Genomic DNA, 12,328 nt, shown 5'->3' with positions numbered 1-12,328 from the left:
CTGTCCGCTGATAAATGGAATTATTTCCATTGAAATACGGAATTGTTTCCATTGAAATATGGAATTGTTTCCATTGGAAAACGGAATAAGCAGGGGCTTTTATCTCATTCGGTATTCGAACTCCCAATTTCCATCATTTCTTCCTGCTTCTAGTGAGAAATAATAGTCCTGAGTGAGTTTTATTTAATGAGATTAATGAGATTGACAGTGTCCGGTTTGGGCTTCTCGGTGCAGGAAAGCCTGGGAGGAACTGAAGGGGAAGAACTGGGATGGCAGAGCCCTGAGGAGGTTTGGGACCACCCCAATCCCACCTGGATGTGTCCCCATGTCCCTGCTCCAGGTGACCCTGCCTGGGCTGGGCTGGGTGACCTCCAGAGCTCCCTTCCCACCCCAAATATCCTGTCAGTCAGAATAATGACAAAAATCGTTGAAATTCACATTCCCTTTATTTTAGGGATTTGTTTTTACCCTTCTGGAACATCAAGGGTTCCTATACAATCCTGGGGAACTGCCATTCCTGATCCCAGGATTTGGACAGTTCCATGTGGAACATCTGGAGAATCACATCATAGAATAATTTGGGTTAGATTTCTGTTTTTATTTTAAATTTAACCCTTTGGACACCAGGCTGCTTCCCAGCTTGCTTCACTCCAGGTTTTGGGGTCACAGGGAGAAAATAAAAGTCACAGTTGGTTTGTCACCACAGAGGAGGTGACAGAACCCATCCCAAATCTCTCCATTTGTGCCCAGATGTTTTCTGATTGCTGCTGGGGTGATGAGCTGCAAATCCCCTGAGGGTTCCAGGGGAATCAGTCCAGGTTTCACCTCCAGGGACTTTGGGATGGAGCCTTTGTCCCTTCTGCTCCTTGAAATCAAAACCCCAGAAAACTTTAATACAAATATCAGCAAGCTGCACCTTTTCCACTTATACATCTGTCTGCCTTCCACACTGAAATATTTTATCACTTGTTGCCATGTTTTTGTCACCTGGATTCTTCTCCAGGGTTTCTGGTTTCTTCTCTAAGGTTTCCATGTGTCCTTCTGTTATATATTGCATGTTGGATTTGGGATTTACAGCTAAAACACAACACATATTTATTATTTATTATTAATGGCAGCCATCTGCTCTGGTCACAGTCAGCAGCAATTAAATGAAACAAGAATTATTTCTGTTAATTAAAGCTTTTTACCTTGTCCATTCCTCTCATGGCCTGGACTGTCTTCATTAGATCTGGATTTATAACTCTCCAGTGTCTGCTCTGAAACATCATTTTCTGTGGAAAAAACAAATTGAATGACGAGAATGAGATTTTTTTTTTCCCATTATTCTTTCTCACCCTCTGCCTTGAGCATAAAAATCCTGAGAGAAGAGTGATAAAATGGGGAATTAATCAGTCTGAGCACTCAGAGATGAGCCAAGAATCCCAAGCCTCACCTCTCTTCCACACTCCATGGGCTTTCTTCAGCTTCACCATGAACAGCAGGACAATGATGAGCAGCACAAAAATCAGAGCAGCCACCAGGATGGGCAGCAGGAGATTCTTCTCCTTCTTTGTGATGCCTTTGAATTCAGGATCTCGCTCTGGAACTGAGATTTGTGCTGTTAAATTGGGCCTGGTAATGAACCCAAGGATGATTTCACCTGGATGAATAACGGTGGGAGGGCAGAATTCACCCAATGAATTGTGAATAATCCACCTGAATGGGAATCATGAATTCATTTTGTGTGTATTAAATTCACACTCATGAAGTTTTGGACTTTTAGGATGTGAGGTCAGATTTTTTTTATGGCATGAACAAGAACTGATTGAACTCAGTGGCCTTGTGCTTTGGCACAGCAAACAGTGAAATTTAGATTTTTTTTGGGGGGTGATACAGATGGTTGTGTTTTGTAGCATCCCCCAGGGGCAGAGGATTAGGGGGTTTGTGCTCAGGGAGAATCAGAAAGCTCATGGCAAGTTGGGGATCTCATCAAAGTGCTCATACCAAGGGTGGGGGTGGAAATCCCTGTTGTGTTTTCATGTGGGGGTGGCACCTCTGTCCTGGGAGGTTCCTCCTCGGTGCCATTTCCACTGGGAGTTGTTTCAGTCCCTGCAGGAAGGGAAAGGAGAACAAGATTTCTCTGAGGGGATGTTTAAAAGATGCTCATTTTCCCAGCAGCATCAGGGCAGCAGGTCCTGCCCCTCACTTCCCTAACCCTTCAATTAATTTTATTATTTTAAACACTCAGGATTTTATTTTATTTATAATTTAATTGTATTTATGTTTATTATATTTATTAACACATTATCAGAGAGACAATTTACAGTGAAATTAAAACCAAGCTGAGCTCGGTGATTTTGGAACTTTCCCTGTCCATCAGTTTTCTTCTTTTTCCTAAAAAAAACCCAGCAATGAGCAGAAATCTTTGTGCTTAGAGCAAATCTTTTGGTATTCATGTCCTTGACTCCTCCTTTCCTGACAAGCTCTGTCCTTTGCCACCACCCCCAGTGTCTGCTGAGGAAATTTCTTACCATTGAAATCCCCCAATTCTTCTGCTGTTGTTGTTTTTTCAGGCCCTGTGCAGACAGAGAGGTGAGCTCTGATTTCTTATGGACACAGACAACTCATCCTTAGTATAATTATATTCAATATATAAATATATATAACCATTAGCTTTGATTTGCAATGCTGTACCAAAACTTTGCATTAATAAAAGATTTTCTTTTCCTTTTCATACTCGGTAAAAGCCACAGAATTCCAGAGTGTTTTGGCTTGGAAAGGACCTGAAAACCCCTCTGGTTCCATCCCCTCTTAAAAGATTCAGGCTCCTTTTCCATGGATGTTGTCCTGACACCTGTCAGGATTTACCAGACTCTATTTATCATTTTGTGCTGTTTGAAATCACTGATAAATCACTTTTAAACAAACAGAAACTTGGGTGTTTCTAAAGCAGATTTATCACTGTCTTGCTAAGCAGGTGCAAAACTCCTGGTGGGATTTTGGGGGATTTATTTGGGCTGTGGAGCTTTCGATTGTGCTGGAAAAAAACCCTCCAGGGTTTGGGCAATACAGGCTGGTGCAGGCACGGATGAAGAGTTGTTGCACAGTGCCATCTAGTGCAGCCCAGCCTGGGATGCTCTTCTTCCCCAAAAATGGGGATTTTGGCTGCTTGCACAGCAGGAAATGCTGTGCTCCGTGTCCCACACTCCTCTGTGCCCTGCAGCATTTCTGTATTTCTAATTAAAGGTTTGAGAAATTCGGGTGGCTGAGAATGGACTCACCGTTGGATGTGGCATCTGTGAGGTTTGGCTGGGCTGGTGGTGGTGCTGAGCTGGAAATTTCTGCATCTTTTGGGGATGAAGAAGGGCTGGAAACCTTTGGATTCTCTGGGGATGAAGAAGGGCTGGAAATTACTGCATCTTCTGGGGATGAAGAAGGGCTGGAAACTTCTGGATATTTTGGGGATGTGTAGGGACTGGAAACTCCTGGATATTTTGGGGATGAAGAAGGGATGGAAATCACTGAATCTTTTGGGAATGAAGAAGGGCTGGAAATTACTGGATCTTTTGAGGATGAAGAAGAGCTGGAAAATTCTGCATCTTCTGGGGATGAAGAAGGGTTGGGAACTTCTGGATATTTTGGGGATGAAGAAGGGCTGGAATCTTCTGGATATTTTGGGGATGTGGAGGGACTGGAAACTCCTGGATATTTTGGGGATGAAGAAGGGATGGAATCTTCTGGATATTTTGGGGATGAAGAAGGGATGGAAATTACTGGATCTTTTGGGGATGCAGAGGGGTTGGAAAATTCTGGATCTTTTGGGCATGAAGAAGGGCTGGAAATTACTGGATCTTTCGGGGATGAAGAAGGGCTGGAATCTTCTGGATCTTTTGGGGATCAAGAAGGGCTGGAATCTTCTGGATTCCCTGGGGATGCAGAAGGGCTGGTACCTGCTGGATTCTCTGGAGAACTGGGAACTGCTGGATTCTCTGAAGGGCTGGGACCTTCTGCACTCTCTGAAAGTCTGGTTGGTTGGTTGCAGCCTAAAGAAATCCCCCCCAAAAATGACAAAAATCAGAAGAGGCTTTGCCACCAAACAGATCCTTGAAAAACGACCCTGCCCTGCTCCATGCCCTCATTATTTGGGTTTTCTCTCTGATCAAGGGTTTCACTTTCAATCCCATCCTCCCACCCTCAGAATGCATTTGCTGCCCTGAAATGAGGAATAAAATGCTGTGGGGAGCTTGGGTCAGGTGCTGCTGCTCGGATTCACCACCAAGGAACAACTCCAAACCCTTTTTTGCCCCAGGTTCCTCATTTTAAAGCACACAGAGGGTGACAGAATGTGTGTGCCTGCATCACTGTCACCACCCCAGGGCAGTGCAAAGGAGGGGCAGGGCTGCAGGACCTGTGCTGGGCAGGTCCTGGAAGGGGAGAGATGCCATCAGCCTCTCTGTCCCCAGGGCAGGGTGCTGGAGGATGCAGCTGGCTGTGCCTTGGGGGATGTAGCTGAGGATCCTCAGGGTGCTGCTTGTGCTCCATTTCTTCCCATCAGCTCCCAGCCGGTGCCTGGTGTCACCTGTCAGCCATTGGGAAAGAAAAAAGAAAATAAAAAACCAAAAAAAAAATCCCAAAGCAACAAAAAAACCCCAAAAAAAACCCCCAAAAAACCAAAACAAAAAACCCCCACAACAACAGAAACAACAACAAAAACAAAACAAAACAAAACAAAACAAAACAAAACAAAACAAAACAAAAAAAAAAAAAAAAAAAAGAAAAAGAGGAGGGAAAAAAAGCGAGTGTTTCTAGCCCAGAGCAGTACATAAAAGCATTTCTATCACCCTGGAATCCTGTTTTCCATCTCTCCTACAGCACAGGTTTGACTCTTCCCCTTTTCCAGCTGTTGGAAGTTAAACAAGAGGAAGTTTTGGAAGTTAAACAGGAGGATTCCTTGCCTTGCTAGAAGGAATTAAGGGGGGTCTTATGTGATTCCCAGTCCTCCAGGTAAACTGGGGACATGGAAAAATAAAATATTTGATGTGGCCAGGGATGTGTTGGAACAGAGGGAGGTTTCAGATGTTCACCTGAAGGGCACAAATATTTCAATTTATAATGCAGAGGTTCTGATGCTTCCCCTTGCTCTGTTACCCTTAAATAATAAAAAAAAAATCTCCTGTTCCAAATGAACTTTTACAGATCAGCATTTCTCAACCCTCTTTTCCATCCCCAAGAGCTCCAAAAGGATTTCAGAGTGGTTTTGCTGGGAAGGAAATCATCTTTGTCAGCTCAGTAATTACAGCTGGTTTGTCCCTGCTGAGTCCTGGTGCAACTGAGGTGCTGCCAGTAATTAAGATTTATTAGCAATTTTCTGATTAGTGTAAATATTTGCAGGAAGTGATTAGAGCTGGGAATGGAAGGAGAGTCACTGCAAGCCTTCAAAAAATGGAGAATAACACATGCAGAAATTTGAGAAATGGTGGATTAGGGCAATGATTTTTTTAATCTTTCAAACAATTGCTGGCTTAAAGGAGTTGTTTAGAGTCAGAACTGTGCTGTGATGCCACAAAAAATTCACTTTATCAGGGTTGTTCCATGCTTGGGAAACTCCCTGGTTTTAGGAAAACACTAAAAAACAGAGATGAAAAAATCAGGAGTGACATATTGATGTTTTTATGATTCCCCAGACCCTCACACACAGCCCAGCTCTTCCCAAACACAGATTTTAAAAGCTGCTTTTCCACCATCCAGAGCACCTTTTTTCCATTAACACCCCTGTATCTGCCAACCCGATTTAATTTTATTATTAACTCTAATTTCTATCTACAGTCAGGCAAGAAAACACAATTCTCTGCTGTTCTCTAGAGGTCTTATTTAAAAATAAACCAACTTGGGGCAGGGGAGGTTACAAATTCAGCTTTAAATATGTTGCTTGATGATGCAAAACACAAGTAAGAGCTTGTTGATGTGTGAAAGAAAAGACATTTGCATCTCTGAGTGTTGTTCTCACATTTTGATACAGATGTGCACTGGAGCTGCTCAGACAGTGATTTTTTAGAATAATTCTATTTATAGCACTGTTTTTTACGTAACAGACAGGTTAAAGGAGAGGAAATGCTGCTGGGGCTTGGCAAATTGTGGTTTCAGGATTTTGGGGTTGTTTTATCCCAGTGGAATTTAATTGTGAGATTCCAGGATTTTGGGTTTATTTTATCCCAGTGGAATTTGCTGCTGAGGTTTCCAGTGAAATTCAGTGCTGAAATTCCAGGGATTTGGGTTTATTTTATCCCAGTGCTAAAGTTTCAGGGGTTTTGGTTCATTTTATCCCAGTGGAATTCAGTGCTGAAATTCCAGGGGTTTGGGTTTATTTATCCCAGTGGAATTTAATTATGAGGTTCCAGGAATTTGGGTTAATTTTTTCCCAGTGGAATTCAGTGCTGAGCTTCCAGGATTTGGGTTTATTTTATCCCAGTTGAATTTGGTGCTGAGGTTCCCAGTGAAATTCAGTGCTGAAATTCCAGGATTTGGGTTCATTTTATCCCAGTGTAATTTAATTGTGAAGTTCCAGGATTTTGGGGTTGTTTTATCCCAATTGAATTTGGTGCTCAGGTTCCCAGTGAAATTCAGTGCTGAAATTCCAGGGGTTTGGGTTAATTTTATCCCAGTGGAATTCAGTGCAGAGGTTCCAGGATTTGGGTTTATTTTATCCCAGTGGAATTTGGTGCTGAGGTTCCAAGATTTGGGTTTATTTTATCCCAGTGGAATTTAATAGTGAGTTTCCAGGATTTTGGGTTAATTTTATCCCAGTGGAATTTGGTGCTGACTGTTCCCCAGACCTGCCCCAAGCTGTAGGGATGACCCAGCTGATATTTCACCCTCCACTATTTAAAAACCACCCAAAACTGATAAAAACAAATTTCAGTGCTCAATCCCTGATCTTTGAACTCTTACCTGAGAGCTCTAACCCATTGTCCAGCAGCCAGGAAATCTGGGGCTGGGGTTTGCTGCCCTGGGTGTAGCAGGAGAGTTTGATGCCTCTTCCTTCATCCTGGGAAACTTCCAGCACTGGATGGGAAGGAGCAGCTGCAGCAGGAAATTTAGAATCAATTTAAAGTAATTTTTTAGTTATTTTAATGAGCATTATTGGAGGAGACTGAGCTAAAAGCAAAATGGAAAAATGCAAATCCGGATTTGATGAGCTGTCTGGGAAAAAATAACTTACTCAAAAAGTAATTTACCCTCAAAAATAACTTAATTTACCCAAAATCCGAACATTGTGCCTCTTGCTTTGGAAGTGCTTGCTGTAGTAGAAGCAGCTGTAAATTCCTTCATCCTGCACAGTCAGGTTGGACAGCTGGATGGATAATTCATCCTTGGAGTAATGGAGGAGTTTGTACCTCTGGTCTCTTAAAACTGCAAGGAAAAGAAACCACAGGGGTTGGAACAGAAGAGGAAGTAGAAGCATGAGGGGAGTTTTTATTATATGGCATTTTAAAATTTCAAGTTTTAATGGAAGATCTAGGGCACCTCTGCTTTCCTTTTTCTCTCTTGACTTTCTAATCTTTAATTCTTCCCCTCTCCTGCATAATGTACAGGAGTCCTCAGTCATGAACTTTTCACACAATTGCAACACAGAAAATGCAACTTTCTGCCCTTAAATTGAACTGAAACTGGGGGTTTGTACAATCAGCAGGGGGAAAGAGACCTCAAAAACTCTTTTTATTTTAATTTTTTTTTTTTTTTTTTTTTTTTTCAGCTGGGGTTTTGACAAAATACTGAGCAGGAAGGAAATCTCAGGAAATTATGGATTAAATATTAAAGGATTTTGAGACCATCATGGTGTAAGACTCATAACTGGCCTGGCATATTTGTGGATAAAACTGGAAGGAATTGATTCCCAAGGTGGTTCAATGGAGAAGCAACGTGACAGAGGCACCCAGGGGTGACTCAGATGAAGAATGAAAAACTCTGTGTGCAGTGCCAGGTTTGGTTTCTCCCTAAACAAGAGGGAGAAACCTTCCTTTTGTATTGCAAAAGGAAAATATTCTGCCCCATTCCCACATGGATCAGCCCCATTTCCCCATTGATCAGCCCCATTCCCATAGATCAGCCCCATTCCTATGGATCAGCTCCATTCCCCCATTGATCAGCCCTATTCCCATAGATCAGCCCCATTCCCATAGATCAGCCCCATTCCCACATTGATCAGCCCCATTCCCACATTGATCAGCCCCATTCCCATGGATCAGCCCCATTCCTATGGATCAGCCCCATTTCCATAGATCAGCCCCATTCCTATGGATCAGCCCCATTCCTATGGATCAGCCCCATTCCTATGGATCAGCTCCATTCCCCCATTGATCAGCCCCATTCCCATGGATCAGCCCCATTCCCATAGATCAGCCCCATTCCCATTGATCAGCCCCATTCCCACGAGGATCAAGGTCACCTCACTGTCTCAGTCCCCCAGAGATTTAAAAAAAGGGATTTTTTTGGTGAGCAAACTTGGGGTGAATGACTTAATTACCTGAAGCTGTAATTGAAGATTAACCCCAATATTCAAATGGCCCAAACTTATCAAAGAGTGGAACCTGTGACCCATTGTCCATTTTGGGAGCAACTCCTGGGGGACTTTGCCCTAAATGTACCTGAACAATTCAATGAATAGAACTGATTTTATTCCTTCATTTTGCCTGCCCTCTGTTTTTAGATATCCCCAAAACCCATCAGTTTCTGGTGCACACAGGAGCCTCTAAAGGATTTTTTGGGCTGAGCCACCCCCCCAGGGTGGCAGCAGGGCCAGCTCAGTGTCCCCAGCCCTGGAGGGAAGTGTCACCACGCTGGGGTTTCACACTTACCCCGCTGAGCGTTGAGGAAAATGGTGAAACCATCAGGGTTTAACCACTGCAGGGTAGAGTTGGTGCTGCTGGGGGTGCTGAAGGTGCAGGGGAGATTTAGGTTTTCTCCTTCCTTCAGAGTCACAGAGTCACCAACAGCCCCTGGAAACCCCCAGCAACACACCAGGGGAAAAAAAAAAAACAAATGGGAATTGTGACACAGAGCAAAGCAGTGATGTTTTGTACAGAGTAATGTGTTAATTTTCCTTTTTTTTTTTAATTTTTTTTAGTATTTCTACATTGCCAGTATGGTTGTATAAATGAACATATATATTTAATATATAAAGATATAAATAAATTATTGTCGTCGGACAGATTATCACAGGCAATGTGTGACAAAAGTTTGGGATTTTCACCTGCCAGCACGACCAGATTTAATTATTAATTATTTAATAATTAAATTATTAATTATTTAATTATTAAACCGGTTTTAGATATTAGCCAAGAAAATATTTCATTATTATCCAATAAAGAACTGAAGCAGACCCATTTCATGCACTCTCTCCCTGTATTTCAACACAAACCTTCAATTTTCACTTATTCCATTTTCATGACTAAATTATTTAAGGTCTCTTCCAACTCAAACCATTCTCTGATTTTATGTCCCATTCTGAAGCTGTTGAACCTGATTTGCTCAGTGTGTGACTGATTTCCCAACACCACTAAAAATGAGGGTTTTTATTCAGAAATGAAACTTCTTTAAAAAAAAAAAAAAAAAAAAACCAACAAAACCTGGCCTGGCACAGGTTACTAAAATGAAATTTCACTCTCTCTTCTCCCAGCTCATTTCACAGACAGGCAGTAAAATGTGTTTTTTCTCTGCACACATTCTAAGGCAGATAAAACACTTTGTGATAATATTTGATGACCTGGAATGAATTGCCATCCCCAGACTAAAACCATGCCCTGGACAATATTCAGATTGGTGCCTGGGTTGGAGTTAAGCAAAAAGGCAGCAGGAGATTTTTGTTTTCATTCCTGTTTTGTGTGTTTTGATTTGATTTTCCAGGTAGCTGTTGGCTGCAGTTTGGGGAAATGAATCTTTCTGGGTTTCGGGGAAGATTTTAATATTCTTAAAACTGTTAAATCGCTCATAAATTAAGGTGTTTTTTTGGCATTTTGCTGGAGCTGATTTTTTTGCACCTCTAGGATCAGCTTTGTCTGTACAGCAGCTCCCGTGGGGATGTGGCTGTGCCTGTGGCAGATGAGCTGTGGCAGGAGGTGAGAGTTGTTTAGAGGCAGCTGGGGGCTGCCTGTGGTTTTCCACAGCCCCCTCGGGTATTTCTGTCCCCGGGCTGGTTTCCTGTCCCCAGAGCAGCGTGGGGTCTGGCACTTCACACTTTTGGGGGTGAGAGCAGCGAGGCTGAGCAATAAGAGGTGTTGCTTGCTTTACCAAACCGGGGCAGAAATGTAATTTCCATGGGGAGACCACTGGAAAATGGGTTTTACTCAGAGCATGACTCAGCCCTGCACGGTCACTGAATGTCCCCATGGCAGCTCAGGGATGTGGCTTTTGTACCACTCTGCCACCAAGGGATGGATCTGCCTTCGGGGCAGGAAAGAGCAGCAGTGTGCTGCTGGAGATGGCAGAGGCACTGAGCAGAGAGGTTCTGCCCTGGCTGCTGTTCTGGGAGCCCCCAGGAAGTGACTGAGAGCTCCTTGCACTGAGACTTGCACTGAGCATCAGTGCAGAGCTATCTGTGAGCCTGTAACCCATAATCATTCCATTTAATGGGTTAGTTTTGGTGCATTATCTATGAGCTTGTAACCCAAATTCATCCCATTAATGGGTTAGGTTTTGGTGCACTTATCTGTGAGCCTCTAACCCAAATTCACTCCATTAATGAGTTAGTTTTGGTGCAGTTATCTATGAGTTTGTAACCCCAAATTCACCTCATTAATGAGTTAGTTTTGGTGCAGTTATCTGTGAGTTTGTAACCCAAATTCACCTCATTTACTGAGTTAATTTTTGTTCAGAGTTGTCTGTGAGCCTCTAACCCCAATTCACCCCATTTAATGAGTTAGTTTTGGTGCAATTATCTGTGAGCCTCTAACCCAAATTCACCTCATTAATGAGTTAGTTTTGGTGCAGTTATCTGTGAGCCTCTAACCCACAGCCCATTTAATGAGTTGTTTTTGTTCTGGCTGCTGACCAGTGAATGGAGCTGAATTAATTCTGGAAGCCAAGGCAGCAGCTACAAATTCATCCTGCAGGAGTCTGTGGCAAAATGAGGAGAGGGGTTGTATTGAGAATTAGCAAATTATCAGCAACAGCCCTGGAGTGGCTCCTGCTCCAGAGTCTGTCGAGGAGGGACAGGGAATATTGTTCCAGCCCCAGGATTGTGCATCCCTTTCTCCTGCTAAGGTCAGCAGTGAAGCCTGCAGGGATCCTGGGTGAGATTGCTGCCTTGCTCCTTCCCTCCCTGGCTCCTCTGTTAGATCCTCTGACTGTTTAACAATCAGATATGAACCTGCCACACTCTCCTGTGTCTGAAATACCTCCTCTAGCAGGGGTGAGGAGATTGAGCATCCAAAGTGCTTTTCTTTTTCAAAGTCCTTTGCAAATTCTCCCTAAATTGCTCTGACTTCTATCAGCCTCTTTCCACACAACACACTTGGATTTCTGACCCAGGCAAAGCAAGCAGAGATCCTCTGGCCAAATTTAAGGCAGAATCTTCTGGTACCCCAAAGCTTTGTCACCTCAAGCTGCCAGACTTGGTCTCATTGGAAGATTTGGAATGGGGTGACAATATTATTTTGTCAGCCAGAGAGCAGCAGCACATCCTTGTGCCTGGAGCAGAGTTTTCCCAGCTGGGCTGGAAAGGAGAGATGGAATGAGCTAATCCCAGTCTTACCTTGCAGCAGGAGCAGGGTGAGCAGCACCCTGGGGACAGTCATGCTGTGCTGAGCTGGGCTGAGCTGAGCTGGGCTTGGCTGAGCTGGGCTTGGCTGAGCTGGGCTGAGCTTAGTTTCCTCCCTCTGCAGGGCTGCAGCTGCCACAGGTCCCTTTTCAGCACGGGGGGAACATTTTTACCATGACTTCACCAGCCCCCAGGAGGGGTCTGTGCCCCTCCTCGTGTTTCCTCTGTGCTGGTGTCTGCTGAGGAATCAGTGACCTCACGGGTCCCACCACAGGAACTGGGGGGTGACAGCACTGGGGACACTGAGTTTCACCAGCCCAGACCTGCCTGGCTCAGCTCAGAGAGATGCACCAGAGGGAGAAGGTAAAAGAGAAATATGGGTTTGGGGTCACCCTGCTCTGTGGTGGGTTTGGGGTCACCTTGATGCTGTGATGGTAAAGGATTAGGAAATATGGGTTTGGGATCACTCTGATACTGTGATGGTAAAATATTAGATAAATATAGGTTTGGGATCACTCTGATACTGTGATGGTAAAATATTAGATAAATATGGGTTTGGGATCACTCTGATGCTGTGGTGGTAAAATATTA

At 43.6% G+C, this 12,328-nt stretch overlaps 1 protein-coding gene across 1 annotated transcript; it reads right to left on the bottom strand.

The window, feature by feature from the left end:
* Positions 1-860: 860 nt before the first annotated feature.
* CRTAM (cytotoxic and regulatory T cell molecule) lies at positions 861-11,811 on the bottom strand. The gene is made up of 11 exons (XM_079326804.1): positions 11,732-11,811; positions 8,838-8,978; positions 7,240-7,392; positions 6,931-7,062; positions 4,391-4,561; positions 3,933-4,025; positions 3,264-3,368; positions 1,987-2,091; positions 1,436-1,582; positions 1,191-1,274; positions 861-1,077 (listed from the first exon to the last, which is right to left on the bottom strand). Exons 1-11 carry the CDS (start codon positions 11,772-11,774, stop codon positions 926-928), a joined length of 1,326 nt encoding a protein of 441 aa, XP_079182930.1. The 5' UTR covers positions 11,775-11,811; the 3' UTR covers positions 861-925.
* Between the last annotated feature and the right edge of the window lie 517 nt (positions 11,812-12,328).

Source organism: Erithacus rubecula (genome assembly GCF_903797595.1).
Source record: "Erithacus rubecula genome assembly, chromosome: 25".
In the NCBI taxonomy this organism is placed as follows: Eukaryota; Metazoa; Chordata; class Aves; order Passeriformes; family Muscicapidae; genus Erithacus; species Erithacus rubecula.
Note: the sequence above shows the minus strand (reverse complement) of the source record. Positions and strands in the feature narration are given on the sequence as shown.